This window comes from Moschus berezovskii, chromosome 21 (genome assembly GCF_049115385.1).
Source record: "Moschus berezovskii isolate FMDL1 chromosome 21, NW_MosBer_1.0, whole genome shotgun sequence".
NCBI lineage: Eukaryota > Metazoa > Chordata > Mammalia > Artiodactyla > Moschidae > Moschus > Moschus berezovskii.
In genome coordinates, this window is record NC_142480.1 from 11,922,380 (window position 1) to 11,942,071 (window position 19,692).

The window sequence follows — 19,692 nt, forward strand, 5'->3', positions numbered from 1 at the left end:
GAATCTGAAAAAGAATGGTTATATGTATATGCATAATTTAATCACTTTGCTGTACACTTGAAACTAAACAATGCTGTAAATCAACTATACTCCAATATAAAATAAAACTTAAAACTTTTTAAAAATAAATTTTTTAAATATCTTCTTTATTTAATACTTTCATAGGTAAAAATCTGAAGAATTACTTGACTGCCAGCTCAAAGCAAGCATTTGCCAGCTCAAATGCTCAAGCATTTTGTATTCTTTTGGGATACAAAAGAAGAAAAAATCAGAGCTAAAATGGTGTCTGGGAAGGTTCTGAAGACTATCCTTGCCAGCTTTAATTTTGATGAGACAGGCCCTGTGCCTAGGTCACCCATGAATAAGATGTTAAGTCAAATTACAAACTGAGTTCCATGAAATTCGATATGGTGCATATTGGTTCTTCTGCATATACCCAGTAACTCACCTCTAATTCTCTGTAAATGTCAATATCATCAGTTCCCAGACCACAAAACATGGATTTATCCTCAATTTTTCCAACTCTAAACACTAACCAGGGACTTCCCTGGCAGTCCAGTGGTCAAGACTCTGCACTTGCACTACAGCGCACACAGGTTCAATCCCTAGTCAGGGAACTAAATCCTACATGCTGCACAACACAGACAAAAAAAAAAAAAAAAACACTAACTAAACACCAAGTGCTGTCAATTCTCTTGTCTAAAAATCCATCAGTCCCATGACTTCTCTTCATCACCGCCATCACTACCTTAGTTCAGGCTGCCCTGTTTCTTCCCTGAGTGACCAATTAATCTTCTGGCTAGATTCCTGTTTTGGGTATCCAAATCCTCTTATCTCTCTCCTCCACTGGCAGAATTTCTCAAATTCATGAAATTATAGCAGCACCCTGATTAAAATTCTTCAGGATTCCCTCATTGTCACTGAGATAAAATCCATACTTCTTAGGCTAGCAGACAGAGCCTTTAATAAATGTGATTATAAAATGGACCCTACCTTTCTCTCCTTTTCTATCTTTCTCTCTGCTCTATCAACAACGACCTACACACAGTTTCCTGAGTAAATCATCATCCTCTTTCCTCTGTATCATTTAAGCAGAGAGCTTCCTAGGTCTCAAAAGTCCTTCTTTCCTATCACCATCATTTCATTAACTCCGCTCTTCCTTCATAGAGGCACTGAGAAGCCATCTCCTCTGGGAAGACCTTGCCCACCTCTAACACACGTCTGACCTGGACTCAGCCCTTTTCTGTTCTCTCATAGCTACCTCCTTCTCAGAGCTCTCTCTTTATGCTCATCAGTCTGTCTCACGGTGTTTCACTTACTTAAACATCTTCCTGACTAGACGCTAAGTTAGATGATGTTCTCAAACCATCTATTACTGTGACTGTTGTAGGTAATAGAAATAAACTATATTCCCAATGAGTTTACAAGACCATATCGCAGGAATAGTACATTGTGACAAGTAAGACTAATGAGTTACATGGGCTGAAAGGTATTTAAAAACTGAAGAAACACTTTACTGCATGTATACTAGACCTCACAAGATTTTTTTTTAATGAAGTCACTTTCTACCTAGACAAACACTAAGGGAAGAAACAGAGAAGATGTGGAACACTGGCTCGAATGACTCAGGTTCATCTATCTATGATGGTATGAGGGTGGTGATGTGTGTATTTAAGATGGTAAATAGCCCAAACAGGGAATAACTAATATGTGAAGTAGCTAATTTATGGCATATATTAGCTATTCCCTCGGAGAAGGCAATGGCAACCCACTCCAGTACTCTTGCCTAGAAAATCCTATGGATGGAGGAGCCTGGTAGGCTGCAGTCCATGGGGTCACTCAGTCGGACATGACTGAGCGACCTCACTTTCACGTTTCACTTTCACGCATTGGAGAGGGAAATGGCAACCCACTCCAGTGTTCTTGCCTGGAGAATCCCAGGGACGGGGGAGCCTGGTGGGCTGCAGTCTATGGGGTCACACAGAGTCGGACACGACTGAGGCGATTAGCAGCAGCAGCAGCTATTCCCTATTTAAACAATTTTCTTAAAAAGCAGAAAATGAAAACTTTATTGGTTGTTGATAGAGTCAGTGAGCTTTACACACTAGGTTACTCAGGAATTTTCATGTCTACCTCCAATCTACCTACTCAATATTTGATGTGTATATTTTGTAGTATTCACTGTTATCTAAACTTTGTAACAAAACGTTGTGATAAAATTATTTTGAGAATACCAGTAAAATTCATTTTGCTATACAGTAGAAACTAACACAACATTGTAAAGCAACTTTAGTCCAGTGAAAATTAACTTAAAATATTAAATTGTTGCCAGGATAGAAAAAAAGAATACCAGTAATGCGTTATATGAAAACTGTATGAATAAATATGTTACAACCATAACTCAAGATTCAAGAATTCTAACTCAAGATTTCTGTGTCAGGTAGCTCCATTTCATATCTATTACCAGGAGCCTGAGTTGATGAAAGGAACAGGAAAACTTTCTTTTAACACAATTGTACATGTCACCCAGCATGGAGCATAAGATGGAAGACTCATTCCACCACCTACGGCAGTCTTAACTACTATTATTCGTGGATCATCTCCTTTCTTCAACTGCTTACCACCAGTCGGCTTTCTTCTTTGGGAGCCAGTCTCTCCAGGAGTTCACAAGCAAGCTGATAGCAGAGAATACTAGATTGACATAAATTACACTCAATTGCTTTTTCTTCCTTTTGGCAGGTGTGGGAGCCCCCCCAGGGGGCTTGGAAGACATTGTTTATAATGGAAATAATGTCCTTTGATAAGCTGTGCTCAAAACCCATTGTGATCCCATCATCTTGCAACTCCATCTGAAAGATCAAAGAAAAGGCCAAAAAAAAAAAAAAAGAAGGAGGAGTTTGATCCTTTTGTTCAATATTCTATTGGCACTCTAATTGGGGATAATTTTCACTAACTGATGACAATATTATTTAAAGATAACACAGCTTACAGACCATAAATATACATTGCTTTCCATGGACTCTTCTAAAAAGAATATATACACAATACCAAGTAATGGAAGTTATGCTTTAATTCATGTAAGACATTTAAAAGAGGGTACTTTTTTAAACCCATCACTTTGTGAGATGTTATACATTTAAAAAATGCTGCTCCTCACCCAATGTCCAGATCTTGGTTTCTAAATACCTTTATCCACTAAAGGGACCAGAACTCCTGGGAGAAATGGCTGATTCCAGGAAAAATGTAAAATGAGCCTGGAACATTTTAACATGCAAGACATTAAGGAAGTGTTCACAGAATGATGGGTGTATGTCAAAAGAACACAGAAACCAATTTGAAGGGCCACCCATTGGCCAAATATGGGTCTCAAAATAAATAATTATAGTAATGGATTTTAGCTCACTGAACAAAATAAGAATTCATGAGTATACTTGGATATAAGTAGATTAAACAAATAAATATCAATATATAAATAGGAGAGAGGGGGAACCTACTTCTTCAGTAGAATTCCAGCTAATAAATTAGAAGAAATGATGGGATTGGCAAATTATCATTTGGTAACCATCATAATAAAAATTGATTCAGAAATAAATCACCCATGGATGCTAAAACTAGGTGAAAGCCTGATGAGAAATGGGAAATTGGACTTAAAGTAGCTTTCTATAAGTTAGTTACTAATTACAAAGGGGTAAGTAGTGACTTTGTAGTGGAGAAATCTGGCAGAAATCACACTGACCAAGTTATCACCACCTGAAATGGGACATTATCATGTCATGTGCCTCCTGATATCAGACACTGTAAACATAAAATCAAATCTGTAGTATGACTGACAAATGAGCTGAACCCAAATTGATTCATAAGGAAACATCAAACTCATATTGAGAAATATTCTATAAAATAACTGGACTGTACTCTTCAGAAATGTCAAGAATATGACAGATAAAGGCTGAAGAACTGTCCTGAAATAAAGAAGACTAAAGGGTCAGGACAAATCATTGCAATGAATGATGCTAGATTTAGTCCTCAATCAAAAATCACTTTTTTCTTTTGCTATAAAGATGATATGACTATTATGTCAATTTTAATGAATAATTTCTATAAGCTTGATAATAGATAATAGTATTATAACAATATTAATTTCCTGATTTTGACAACTGTATGTGGTTCTGTAAAAGAATGCCATTTTTTAGAAAATAACACTCTAAAGGATTTAAGGATAAAGGCATATCCTGTGTTCAACTTACTTTCAAATGGTTCATTAAAAAATTCTATAATTAACACATACATATATAGACTAAGAGAGAGAGAAGAGAAATAAATGTGATCAATGTTAACATTCAGAGAATTTGGGAGAAAGTACTTGAGAATTTTTTGTACTATTCTTTCAACTTTTCTGCAAGTCTCAAATTGTTTCAAAATAAAAATTTAAGAAGAAATGTTCCATGGCCAAAGCCTTTTCTAAACTTCCCTGTTAAAATTAGCTTCAAAAATCAATTTATATTAAAATCAGCCCATCACTATAGAGTTATACCTTGCTCTTCCCCAAAATAGAATTACCCAGTTTGTTCATCACGTTTTTTCAACAGAATTGATTCTAACAATGCTAAAACTCATACCACTCTCATATGTCAATATCATTGCAGATATTCATACAAGTATTTTTCAGGCTCTTTAGAAAATCCCCATAGAAGTTTGGGAAATCTCCTGAGTAATACTGCATCATTTCAATAAGTGTGAAGATGCCCAACACAAAGAAAGAATCACTATACAGTGCTTCCCCTCATTCTTCACCTCTGAACTAAAGGAAGTTCATGCTTCAGCTACCTGCTTCAGGAGAAGATCAAACATGAGGATGAAACAATTTAGATTCATTTCATCATCTTCACAATCAAAGTCAATAGTCCTTCCTCCTTGGTGTCCAAAATTCTTGAAAGGACTACGAAATGGACTACGCATAGGACTCCGAAATGGACTCTGAAAAGGACTATGAAATGGACTCAGCATATTGTGCTGAACTCGTCGACCAGGATCAGAGGCAACACTCACCTAGAAAAAAGAAAATTAACGCATATAAGTGAACTCAAAGAAACTTAAATGGCTGTACAAAATACTTGAGGATGCTGCGGAAGAAATTCCCAGCTGTCACACTGATTTCCTTCTTTAGCCAATGGGATTACTACCTCCAAATCCCATGCATCTTCTCAAAACATAAAAATAAGAAATAAAATCATCCAAACTTTCTGTCAGGTAAATGACACATCATCACCCTGAAGAATGAAGGCAGCCTCTTTGCCATTATATTTTTCATCCCACCAACATTTCCAACTAAACTAAATTGTCTGCATCTATCTAAAACCATAACCTGAACGATGACAACCTCCAGAAGTAAAGCATTGCAAACCAATTTTATAATCATTAGCACAGAATCTCAGATTGACTGGTAAAAGAAGAATGGTCTCTGACAATAATAATTACTACACTACCATGAGACAACAATACATCAAGCCTATTGAAGCAGTTATTTTCCATTTGCGAACCAACTCTTCCCTCACAAAAGGCCCTCACTACCCTTTTCTGTCTTGTTCTATGCCCAAGGATGCCAAGAACTGAGTCTCTTCTGGCCCTCTTGCTGGATGGCTTCCAGTTGGGTTCAGTCAATGAGAGGCACCAGCAGAAGACCTGAAGCGAGCAAAGAGAGAGGCAGGAGTATTTCTCTCACTGCCTGGCTCCCGTGATGCTACATTTCTGCAGTATCTCCATCCTCTCCAGTTCCTCTAGCCAGCCTTTCCCTATAATTTCAGCTGCCAAAAGGCCCAGGAACACTTTCCCTTGTTCCTTCAGCCACAGGTATATAAAGGCTTCCTAGTGAACTGCCGCTGGCCTCTGGGTATCTCACTGACCCTTTTGCCCCCTTAACCTTTCCCATAACTCTATAGGCCAAGTATCCATTAAAGACTCTTCATTAAACATCTGGGGTAAATTCTGTAGCAGGACCCTGACTGACATACCTGTACAGCATTCTCAAGTCATATTTTCTCTCTTTAAAATCTCTCTAATAATCAGAAAGCTCCTTGAACACCATATTTAAAGTAAAAAAGAAGAGTATCCCATTAAGAATCAGAATACCTGGATCATGATAGTGTTATCTATGGCAAATCGCTTCAGTTCACTGAACCTCAGGTTAAGTAGTTGTAAAATGAGGATAATGAGTTCTTTCCAACTGCCTCACACAGTCCTCACATATCTTCACATGTGATGTCATTACATGTGACTACACTACACAGTATAAAGTGCTAATCATGTACTGTAATATTAAAGGTTACCAAAGAAAGAAATAAAATATAAATATTGGGCAGCTGGTTCCTATGAGGCACATGACAAAAGAAATAATGAATTTTTTTTTTAAAAAAAAAGCATTTTAAAAGCATGAATCCTATGAGCATGGTGGTATTATAAAATATCATTAATTCTTGCCTGGAGAATCCCATGGACAGAGGAGCCTGACAGGCTACAGTCCAATAGGGTCACTAAGAGTTAGATACAACTGAAACAACTTGGCACACATGCACATAAACGTCACATATAGATGTAAATTCTCTGTATGGCTCTTGTGAGCATCATGACTTTCCTTGATTACTGACTATTAAGAGACTAAAACAATTTTTTAGAAATAAAAGTAAATTTAAACTTTTTAAAAATTGTAAAAAATTTTAAAAAGTACTAAATACAATTTATGATCCCATGATTTTGTTATGATCTCTAATCCCTAGATAGCAGGAAGAATGACTGGAGGGTTGTGGTATACAGCAGGGAAGATGTTTTGGAGAGGCTAGATAGGACTAGAGAACCAGAACAGTCCTCACCCACCACTAGCTGACAGTCAGCCTCTCTAAAGCTGATCATGGTCTGGGGATGTCAGTACAAGAACAGAAACTTTATCAGGTCCTCCATAGAAAAGTTATCATAAACATCCAACAGCTTCCATATGCTTCAGACCAGACTATACTGACTTCTCTCAACCTCAAAGGCACAAAGGGATCAATAAGATGGGCTCAGTTAGTTCACAGTGACAGTATCACTCACAGTCTCCACTAGTTGATCATTTTTTCCCAAAACATAGCAGAAAAAAACACATACAAACAACAACATCCAAACTCCTCATTCCCAAAGTAAAGCACTGATCTGCCCAGTACCTGGAAAGAATTCTTCTTCACCAGAAAACCAAAAAAAAAAAAAGGAGTAGTATCCCCACAAGCTACTTTGTTTTGGTTTATCAAAGGGAGAGATAGCTAACAGAAATGTGTAGGAGAAAAACTCAAAGGAAAATGAAGACTCAGTAACTGATTATAGAATATATCAAATATCTCTTAGATCGATGTTTTCTGTTATTCAATGTGCTTAAAAGGTTAATAGAGTGGGTGGGATAGGATGAAAAGGCATTTCCAGAGCAGTTCATGATGATGCCACTTTAAGGCCCACTATAATTGACAAGAGTTTTCAAAATCTTAACAAGTAAGACAAAGAAAATTACGGCAATAATTACCCTTCGAGCTGCAAGGTTCCCTGCCAGTTCACTGACTCTTGATTTTCTTTGATTTGCCAGTTCTTTGACAGAATTAACTCCATCAGAAAACATACTGATTAATAGCTGAAGTGGAACCATGATGTCTAACTCCGATAATACCTGGGGAAAAAAAGGCATATGTCCCCCCAAAACATAAACTTTAAAACTCAAAAAAAAACTACATTTAACACTTTTTCCTAAAGTGACCGATTGAACATAAGGACATTAGCCTCACATATTCTGTCTGCAGTTGTCCTCAATTTTTCACACTAAAAACTTCAAAGCTATCATCAAATATTCCCACTCCTCCACCCTCCCACATTGGATAAATTGCCATGTTCTTTCTAATGAAACTTCTAATAAAGTATCTCCTGACTGTCCCCTTCTTTCCACGTCATTCTCGTTGCCTTGGTTCATTGCTTTTCTCCTGAACTAGTATAATCTGCAACCAATCTGCAATTAACAAACATACAGATTTACAGATTCTTTGCAATAACTCCCTGCTGCCCTACCTGAGGAGCTAAAGTTCATAAGCTAAAAGTTATTGCCCAAAATGATCAAAAGTATGATTCACTTACATGAAGCCAAAGTAAAGCTTGTTCCTGCACAGAGGAAGGGTATCCTGTGAACCGACAACTAATAAAGCCAAACATCTCTTCCATTGAAAAAGGTAGAGGGCAAAGCTCAATGTCAAACATTTTGCTGGAAAGCAAAGCAACAAAAGTAAATGACCCATGGGCATATATCAGGGTTTACTGTCATCTTCCCAACTATATCTTATTTGGGGAACCAAACATTTTAGATTAGTCTGAGTTCTGAACTGTTATTAGCATGTTTCATTTTACTGTAATAGCTTATGTCCTTAGAACAGATATGAATAATCCCTATGGTTGTTAATAACATTAGTGTTCGTATTCATATTGGGTTTAGTAGCAGGAATTGCATTTTTTAAGAAACTAGAGTTACTCCTCAGCATCTTAAAACATGTCCCTTTGTACTTTTCCAACTTTATCCCAATCATAATTATATTTGAAGATAAACAATGTTTTTATTATATATTTTATTTGTAAACAAACAATATCTATTTATGATCCCATCAGAACAAAATCCTTTCTGAACAATTATAGATTATCTTGGCACAATTTACAGCAATTGTTGTTTAGTCGCTCAGTCATGTCCGACCCCACGGGCTTGCCAAGTCAGACGCAGCTAAGTGACTGAACAACAATAGCAACAAAAACTTCAACTTGAACATTCAAATTTCTCAATAGGCTTGCAAAAATTCTATGAGATTATATAAAATGCTTAGCACAGTGCCTGGCACACAGTACATGCTTCATAAATGCTAGATATCATTATAACTACGGTGGCTTCATTAAACTACTTACCCACCTTAATACTTCCCTGAATTCTTTTAACTGATTATCTGGGACTTCTGTTCTGATGGCTTCTAGCCATTCCGGCATGATGCACTCCCACACGGACTGACTGATCACATTGTAGGGGATCAGGCAGAGGATTCGGTTGAGACCTTCCTTCAGCTGAGTCACTGTGCTACAGGATTTATCCCAGTATCCACCAACCTGATGGGATTTCCACAGCCACAGGGTAAAAGAACAAAATTACTCGTTACATTTATACCCAAGGAAATACTAAATGAAATGTGTACAGAGAAAGACCACAATCCATTATATCTGAAACCTGTGCCAAGTATATTGAGTGAGGTTTGTGAAAAAACTACAAACCACCAAGATCCCTTAGTTTCCAAAAAGAAAACAGCTGCAAACAGATTCAAATACTGACCAGAGACTGAATGTGAACTATTCCACAAAACGATTTTCCAAACCGTATGTGCATTAAAATTCCAAAAATTTACTCCTAGAACAATGAAGCTTTATTTCTAAGGTGTGACAAATCCCTGCAAATATGTGCAATTATACCTGCGTTTCAAAGGAACATAGATTTCTACTACCATACACTTTGTACTGAAGACTTTTCTTAATGGAAAATGAAGTGGCAGAGAGTACTCTTTTTTCCTAGACTGCATATTCTGTCACAGTTTTTTTCCTAAGAATGTTCTCAAGCTGGTTGAATCCATGAATTTTTTTTTAAATGGTATTTTTTTTTTACTAATTAAGACAGGATATTAATTTTCTAAGGCAGAAAATCTTAAAATCACAACTTGAGGTTCCGTTTGTAATTCTGATTTTAGATAAATATATATTACTATTGTATGTATGAAAGTAACAAAGGGTTGACTTGTCCTAGATCTTTACACAAAATTGGGGGTGAACTACATTATTTTCCCCTTGCAGTTTTACTGAGTTATGATTGACATACAGCAGTGTATAAGTTTAAGGTGTATAGCATAATGATTTGACTTACATACATCATGAAACGATTACTACCGTAGATATAGTGAACATCCGTCCCTGGAGGAAGGCATGGCAACCCACTCCAGTATTCTTGCCTGGAGAATCCCCATGGACAGAGGAGCCTGGCAGGCTACAGTCCATGGGGTCACAAAGAGTTGGACACGACTGAGTGACTAAGTACATCACCTCATGTAGATACAAAATAAAAGAAATAGAAAGGTATTTTTACCTTGTGGTGAGAACTCTTAAAATGTACTCTCTTAACTTTGACATAAACAGCAATGTTAATTATATAATTTACATTATATCCTAGTATTATAACTGAAATTTTGTACCTTTTGACTGCCTTCATCTAATTCCCCTTTCCCCGACCCCCACCTCTGGTGACTATAAATATGATCTCTTTTTCTATGTGTTGGTTTGTTCCTTTTTGAAGTATGATTGGCCTATAGCACCATGTTAGTTCCATCAGTACAGTTCAGTCGCTCAGTTGTGTCCGACTCTTTGTGACCCCATGAACTGTAGCACACCAGGCCTCCCTGTTCATCACCAACTTTCGGAGCCTACCCAAACTCATGTCCATTGATTTGGTGATGCCATCCAATCATCCTCCGTCGTCCCCTTCCCCGCTGCCCTCAATCTTTCCATAGTGATTTGATATTTCTCTACATTTCAAAATGATCACCACAATAAATCTAGTTATCATGTCACCATATAAAGATATTACATAGTTACTGACTCTATTCCCCCTACTGTACATTTCGTATCTGTGACTCACTTATTTTGCAACTGGAAGTTTATACCTCTTAAACTTCCTCACCTATTTCTCTCTTCCCCCAAAACCTCCTCCCCTCTGGAAAACACTGTTTCTTCTTTGTATCTACAACTCTGTCTCTGTTTTGTTATGTTTATTCTTTATTTTTTAGGCTCCACATATAAGTGAAATCATTCAGTATTTGTCTTTCTTTGACTTATTTCAGTTAGTATAATGTTCTGTAGGTTTATCCATGTTGTCACAAAAGGCAACATTCTTTTTCATTCTTTTTTATGGTTGAGTAATATTCCATCATATATGTACCACATTTTTATACATTCATCTATCAATGGACACTTAGGTTGCTTCCATGTCTTGTCTATTGTAAATAATGCTGCCATTAATATAGGGGTGCATATATCTATTCTAATTAGTGTTTTTGCTTTCTTTGGGCAAAATGGCCAACAGTGGAGTTGCTGAATCATGTGATAGTTCTATTTTAAAGTTTTTCGAGGAATCTCCACACTGTTTTCCATAGTGGATGCATCAATTTACATTCCCATAGACAGGGTACAAAAGTTTCCTTTTCTCCACATCCTCATCAGCACTTGCTGTTTGTCATCTTTTTGGTAACAGCCATTCTGACAGTATAAGGTGATATCTCATTGTGGTTTTGATTTGCACTTCCCTGATCATTAGTGATATTGAGTGTTTTTCCATGTTTCTGCTGGCCATTTGTATGTCTTCTTTGAAAAAATGTCTATTCAGGATCTATGAAGATCCTAAGTTGTCAGACATTGAAAAATGTCTGGTCAATTTTAATCAGATTTTCTTATGTTCATGTATGAGTTCTTTGTGTATTTTGGATATTAACTCTCTATCAGATATATCATTTACAAATATCTTCTCCCATTCAGTATGTGGCCTCTTCCTTTTGTGAAAGTTTCCTTTGCTGAGCAAAAGCTTTTTAGTTTGATGTAGCCCCATGTGCTTATTTTTGCTTTTGTTTCCCTTGCTTAAGGGGACATATCTAAAAAATAGTATTAAGACTGATATCAAAAAGCATACTACCTATGATTTCTTTTAGACATTTTATGGTTTCAGCTTTTACATTTAAGTCTTTAATCCATTGTAAACTTATTTTTGTATACAGTATGAGAAAGTAGTCCAATTTGATTCTTTTGCATGTAATTGCCCAGTGTTCCCAATATCATTTATTGAATAGGCTGTCTCTTCCCCATTGTATATTCTTGCCACCTTGGTCATAGATTAATTGTCCAAAAACTATCTTACTTTAAATTAATTCAATTTTCAGTATTAAATTTTTATATCTAGAATTCCACATCATTAAAACAAATCAATTCCATTTAAATTTCAAATATCTATTTAGTATCATGTTGGCCAACATCCTAGATGACTGACTAGATATTTTCAGGAAGTGACTGTATTTCTGAGATTGTTGTTGTTGTTAGGTACATAGACTCAGAAGAGCTAACACTGATAATGCTGAGATTGTTGGATGTATCATTACTGAGGTCCCTTTGACTGTTTAATTTATACTTAAGTCATACAAAGGCCTATTGGTTTTGAATCACATTTTGAAACAGATATACCTATGAAGATCCTAAGTTGTCAGTGACAAGACAATGGATCTTTTGATTTGGAAAAGTTTTTATATTTAAGAAGATTTTAGACAGCTCTCACCCTAAAAAAACGTTCTCTTATCAACTATGGGAGGACCAAACTGACAGAAGCACACACACACACACAAAAAGTCACAGCTAGCCTAAAAGACTCCCTTAACATAATTCAAGAACAGAAATCAGATTTAGAAAGAAAATTAAAATCCACACCCACCATAAATCCCCCTCTACCATGTCCCTCCTACAAATGACCCAGCTGGAGGTTGACATTCAGAGCCTGGTTAAGAGATATTATAAAGGCCTTCCCTCAGAAGTTTAATTGGGCGAAAATAAAACAATCTACTCAGAGGAATAGTCTAAAACCTTTGTCACACAGTTTATAAAAAATATTACAAAGGCACACAGCTCTAAATTTGCAAATCTCAGTTCATAGGAGTCTTTTCCAATTTAGCTGAAAATCTTGTCTCTGATATAAAAGAAGTTAATTCAAAGTAATGGAGTTGGGTGGGCAGGCCAGCTCCTTAATGTTATTATTGAGGCTGTCATCTAATGCTTTGAAGAATTAAAAATAAATGGCTTTGCCTTACTAATTGAGTATTTACAAAAACGTAACTGTGATTCTAGAAGAATCCCAAAGCTCATCTATCTTTCTTACCAGTCCCAAAGCCTTCCCTATTCATCTCAAGATGCTTACAGATATTATAAAAAGTCAGAACAAGGAAAAGGGACTGTCCTGCCCTTAAGAAAAAACACTTAAATAGTAATTGCCTTAGGCTTCAGCTTCCTCAGACAAGCTCCTTTGAGCCCTCTTCTCAACTGAGGCCTCGACTTGGACCTGTTAAAAACTTCAGATTCTCAACATAATAATTTTTCCACCCCATAAATCTCCTCCCTCAAAATACCTGTAAAATCTCAGTGCTACCAGAAGAATCTGTTTGTCCCATCCAAAACCTTTTAATAGACAAACATGTCCTTGAAATATCCTTAGATTGTTATTTTACAAACTTGCATCTTTTCTCTCCCTCTCTGAGACTTAATCTTCTACCATTCAGCACCATCTTCTCAAGGATCTGAGAATCATTTCTATAAATGAAAACATTCAAGGACATAAATGTGGCTCTCAGCCCAAGAGATGCCTTGCTTTTACTTGTACTATTGCCTCTTGTCATAAAATAAGAGAGATTTATTTCTCCTCCTGATACGTATCAATTAACACTCCTCTTAATAAACCCCCAATGCCTTTTTCCTTAGCACTCTCCAGCCTTTAAAAAGTAACTTCTTAGTCAACTGAAACAACTATCTGAGGTTGAATCACAGACTCCATAAGAATACATATCAGGGCAAATAAAAAAGCTCTTAAGGGTCTCCCCTACAAATACTGATTACAAGTTTTATCCTTCATATGAAGCTAACAATTTGTTCCATCTTCTAGAAACATAATTTGAAAAAAGTAAGGCCAAGACGAAAACAAGCTCTTAAATTTACTAATGAGCTTTGTATTACTGTGATAGTCTTTGCTATAATGTCTGTATTTGTAAGTAAGTGTTAGTCGCTCAGTCGTGTCCAACTCTGAGGTCCCATGGACTGTTGCCCACCAGGTAGGTCCTCTGTCCATGGAATTTTCCAGGAAAGAATACTGGAGTCGGTTGTCATTCCCTTCTCCAGGGGATTTTCCCAACCCAGGGCTCAAACCCAGGTCTCTTGCATTGCAGGTGGACTCTTTATCATCTGAGCCACCAAGGAAGCCCTTATGTACCTGGGTCCCTTATGTATATGTTTTTATATATATGGTATGTATATACACTATTTTCTTCCTCTGGATGGTTTTGCCAAATTAATTTATTAAATTCCTTAAAAGATTTCTATTCTCAATAAGCTTTCTAGAAAACTAAAAGCTTATAAAATTAAATATTCCTAAAACCCTATGTCAGCAGGAAGAAGTTATAGAAGATGGACTTTTCCCCCTAATGCCATAGATATGAAATGATGCTGGACAAGTGGGGATTTGTAAGCAGCTTTTTGGCCCTTTCCTGTTTGCCTATTTGTTTTACGAATGAGATCATGCATCAATTTAACCAAATACCTGGCTTAATGCTTTCCTGAGGGTACACCATGCTTTGTCTAACCTGTTGATTCTTTTCCCAGATTAAAAGTAAGAATGCAGAGTTAAGTAGTTAAAAAATGACTAGCTTTCTACTACCAGCAGCCCCCAAGGTAGATCCTACAGGCAGATCACATAAGCAATATACCATCTAAAGAGAGAGTCAGCCAGTCAGCACCCAATGGAGAATGATGCAGAACCCAATCTCCTGCCTTGATCATCCACTGAGATTCCCTCCCCTTTTTCCCTTTAAAAATTGTCATGGCTGGTCCCACCTAACACCAGTCAGAACAGCCATCATCCAAAGTCTACAAATAACAAATGCTGAAGTGGGTGTGAAGAAAAGGGAACCCTCCTACTCTGTTGGTGGGAATGTAAGGTGGTTCAACCACTGTGGAAAACAGTATGGAGGTTTTTCAAAAAACTAAAAATAAAATTACCATATGGTCCAGCAATCCTATTCCTGGACATATACTCAGACAAAACTGTAATTCAAGAAGATATATGCACCCCTATATTCACAACAGCACTACTCACAATAGCCAAAACATGGAAGCAACCAAACATTCATCAATAGGTGAATGGATTAAGATGTGTTACATAGATACAAAGGAATACTGGTGGTGGTGGTTTACTTGCTAAGTCGTGCCCAACTCTTTGTGTCTGCAGGCTCCTCTGTCCATGGGATTTCCCAGGCAACAGTACTGGAGTGGGTTGCCATTTCCTTCTCCAGGGGATCTTTCAGACCCAGGGATTGAATCAGGGTCTCCTGCATTGCAGGAAGATTCTTTACCGACTGAGTCACCAGGGAAGCCCACAATGGAATACTACTCAGCCATAAAAAAAGAAATGATACCATTTGTAGCAACATGGATGCAACTACAGATTATCATGCTAAGTGAAGTAAATCAGAAAGTGAAAGACAAATACCGTATGACATCACATGCGTGAAATCTCAAATATGGAAACATGGCACAAATGAACCTATCTACAAATCAGAAATAGACTCACAGATATAGAGAACAGACTTGTGGTTGCCAAGGGAGGTGGGGACGAGAAGGACAGGGAGTTTGGGAATAGTAGATGTAAAGTATTTTATATATAGGGTGGATAAACCACAAGGTCCTACTGTATAACACAGAGAACTATATTCAATATCTTATAATAAACCATAATGCAAAAGAATATTAAAAAAAAAGAATGTTCACGTGTGTATAACTGAGTCACTTTGCTATAGAGCAGAGATTGCCATGACATTATAAATCAACTATACTTCAATTAAAAAATTAAATTTAAAAAACTGTCATGCCTGAGGAGAATCTTCCAACAATTTGGTATTGAGAAATGAAGTTGATTTCTCCCCAGACTGCTGGCTTTTCTGATTAAAGCAATTTTTCCTTTCCACCAACACTTGCCTCTCGAGTGTTGTTTTTAAATGGCGATCAGCCAAATCTGAGTTCTGTAACAGTTTGTGTAAATCTTTGATAAATAAGACTATTTTAATATTGTTGGTTTGATAAAAACAGCTGCATCTTCTGAGTTACCAGCACTGAGTATGATATGAACACAGTTTTTATGCTACATGGGTTTACTAGTCAAATAAGGTAATATTATATTTACTAGGTGTTTAATAAGACGGATTTCATTTTCATCAAATTAAATTATTATGACAAGCTTTATCTCAACAGTAATTGTGTTTTATGACATATCATCTTAGAATTAGTTTCCAAAATCTTTTTCATAACCTGAAATTAAATTTATATTGTTACATGAGAGATATTCATTGAATATCCAGATCATTTCTAAATAAGTTTAATTTTATCTACTTTTGGCTTCTTATTTTTACAGAGATGCTAAAATTATTTGGATCTGCTAATAAATATGTTCATTTTGACATGCTGAGAAATTACACTATGGAGAAGCATATCCAGTAGAAGTTATGATAGAAGTTATCAGCACTGAGCATAATAGTATAATCATAAAACTATAATAGTATAAAACAAAAATTGTATAATCATAAACTTTGCTACAAAATGCTGGTATGTGACGAGTAATTCACTGTTGTTTACCTCCTGGTCTTTGAAAAACAAAGATCATTAAGTGTTGAAAATTATAATCAATATATAAATGAAACTTCTAGAAATAATAAGGGTGAAGGAAAAAACCTTCGTATGCAGAATATTCGAGGAATATAGGATGTGTTTTTTGTTAAGGAAAGAAAGAGTAATTCTGTCCTAAAGTAGTTGTTTAGAGGTTGTATAAAGGTTATCCAGGTGAGAAAGAGGAAAGTGCAGGGCAGAATATGAGTGAAAATAGAAAATTATATAGGATCTGTTGGGGATGGTTAGAGGGGAGATGGGCACACATCTTCATCGTGTCCTCAATTATCTAAGAGAACCAAGTCTTTGCAATGTTAAAAAAGCTAAGTTTTAAAATTATCACATTAGATTTCATATTTGTTTTTGAAATTTGAATTGCCAGTTTGGTTGAATGGATAACTAAGTATTATTTCATAGCAATGTATCATCCTGATTAATTGAGTATTCAAACCTTTTGACTTTTTGACAGCTTTAGATATTTTGCTTTCCAAAATCAAATCCTAAATAAAATCTTGATCTCAAATTGACTTTGAGACTGCTGAGACAGTTTTCAGAAAATCTCAAAGGATTCTTCTCTCCTAGTAAAAAGAGATGTTAAACTAATTAGGTCTGTTTGATATGTTGAACTGCATGAAAAGCATTGGCAAATAAGAAGAGATGCCTTAACCCTCTCTTGTTTATATCTGTACAGGTATATATTTTTAACATAAATATTTCAGAAATTATATGGAATTTGTAAAAATTATATGCCCTTTGTGTTCATGATTATATTTTTATGCTGCTTTGCCTGACAGTAGACAATAATGGAATAATTTTAACATCATAATTTCAGTTACTCTCATCAGATCTTTAATCACAGCCATTTTACTTTTTTAATTAATTTTTATTGAAGTATAGTCGATTTACAATGTTGTATTGGTTTCTGCTATATAGCAAAGTGAATCAGTTATACATATGCACTGTGCTAAGTCGCTTCCAACTCTTTGCAACCCTGTTGACCACAGACTGCCAGGCTCCTCTGTCCAAGGGATTCTCCAGGCAAGAATACTGGAGTGTGTTGCCATTTCCTCTTCCAGGGGATCTTCCTAATGCAGGGATCGAACCTGGGTCTCCTGCATTGCAGGCAGATTCTTTACCATCTGAGCCACCAGGGAAGCCCTACTCCAGTATTCTTGTCTGGAGAATCCCATGGACAAAGGAACCTGGGTGGCTACAGTCTATAGAGTCACACAAAGTCAGACATGACTGAAGAGGCTTAGCACACATGCATATTTATTTACACAAACTTAATAAAAATCTGTTCTCTTTGTAACTGGACATAATAGGAAAAATTGGTAATGTTATCAAGGCTTTGACTGAAACATGTTTGAGAAAGATACACAAAGAATCAAATATGACCAGACAGCTTTAAAGAATTGAGGTGGACATTATGAAGCCCATGCTTATAAAGCCCTCTTGGAAAAACCAGCCTGCTACTTTACTTTTGATATCCCCAGTCTACAAGAAAATAAGAAAAGTCATTTCCTGACAGACCCAGAAACCTTAGAGCATTCGAGGGATCTCAAAAAGAAAAATTCACCCAAATCTACAAATACTGCAGATAAATAAGACAAATTCTTGGCTTGGCGTCTCAGCATGGAAAGGCCTTTAAAAGTCCAATCTGAGAGTCTCAAAAAAACTTGCAGCAAAACAAACTCTTGAAGGCCCATGTGGCAAATACCACTTCTGTTGTATGTAAATAATCAGGCCAAATTTAATGAGACTAGACTTACTTTGTGAACAGAATATCTTACTTTAATTATCTTTGGTCAAAACTGGGAAAATTAATAAATTGTTTGTTTCAATAGAAAACTATACTTACACCTGTGGGTTATCAGATCTAGTCCTGTTCACCAAGCTATTTTTCACCTCTTTATAAACTGGATCCTGCCATCTTGCACACTTTGTGAGTAACTAATGTTCCCAATTGTTTTTCCTACCTTCCTGACTTGGTGTCACTGAGAACTAAAACCTGACTGCCCAGATCCTTACTGAGACTCTAGGCTGTCTTGTCCCAAAGCCCAGCAAGTTAAAGCAGGCAACTTGATATAAACTTCAAAAGACTTCTTGCTTCAACAGTTTAGGCCACTCAGGAGGTTCACCAAACATCCACATCTTCCAGGCTCTGCTCTAGAAAATAACCATGACAGTGACACTGATCAACTTATCATCATCTGAAGATGCTTCAAGCCCAGCATCTAGAAATCTTGACTGTTTTCCTTAGGCCATAGAAACTAGGTTTATAGTCTACTCTAACCACTAATCTTTGTTTTCTATTTCCTTATTCTAATTTATGTTCTTTTCCTCTTTTGCATATATCTTACCTAGCAGTTCCTAACCCAAATCTTCTCTACGAGTCAATCAACCTAGATCCCTTTTTGTGTGAAACTTCTAGGGACGTTACAGATGGGAGAAATGTGGGGAGGCGCTCAGACCCCCAGAGTCGGTATAAAGATTATATTAAATGGAAACATTTGCACTAAAGAAGATGCAGAGAGAAATCTTATGTGAACTTCCTTTATCTGACTAAACCAGGGCCTCCAGAAAATATGGCTTATATTAAGCCCCTCCAAAGGGAGTTCTTATGAATTCAGCTGGCTTGGAGAAAGGCTGCCCATTTCCATTAGCATCAAAACACCCAAAAGAACTTTCCCTATCTTCCCCTTCAAGCCTCCTCACAAATGCCCCTCACACTCTAGAAGTTTGGTATATAAACTTTTTATCTCTGATTATTGAAAAAAGCTTCCCATCAATGAGTACTTCTGTGTGTAAATGTAAATAAACTTTGTTTCTCCTCTTGTTAATACCAAGTCAGTTCTGTCAATTAGTCATGTCTGACTCTTTGTGACCCCATGGACTGCAGCATCCCAGGCTTCCCTGTCCATCACCAACTCCCAAAGCTTGCTCAAACTCATGTCCGTCAAGTCAATGATGCCATCCAACCATCTCATCCTCTTTTGTCCCCTTCTCCTCCCACCTTCAGTCTTTCCCAGCATCAGGGTCTTTTCCAATGAGTCAGTTCCTCACATCAGGTGGCCAAAGTATTGCAGCTTCAGCTTCAGCATCAGTCCTTCCAATGAATATTCAGGACTGATTTCCTTTATGATTGACTGGCTT

General features: G+C 36.6%; 1 protein-coding gene across 3 annotated transcripts in view; it reads right to left on the bottom strand.

Moving 5' to 3' along the window:
• UNC79 (unc-79 subunit of NALCN channel complex) overlaps nt 1-19,692 on the bottom strand; it is a 222,807-nt gene that overhangs the window by 123,971 nt on the left and 79,144 nt on the right. For all 3 annotated transcript variants that reach the window (XM_055417627.2, XM_088829774.1, XM_088829773.1), the window contains 5 exons: nt 8,957-9,147; nt 8,143-8,266; nt 7,544-7,684; nt 4,825-5,046; nt 2,622-2,849 (listed from right to left, as the gene is read on the bottom strand). In XM_055417627.2, the coding sequence (XP_055273602.2) occupies nt 2,622-2,849; nt 4,825-5,046; nt 7,544-7,684; nt 8,143-8,266; nt 8,957-9,147 (906 nt within the window). The remainder of the gene's footprint in view (nt 1-2,621; nt 2,850-4,824; nt 5,047-7,543; nt 7,685-8,142; nt 8,267-8,956; nt 9,148-19,692) is intronic.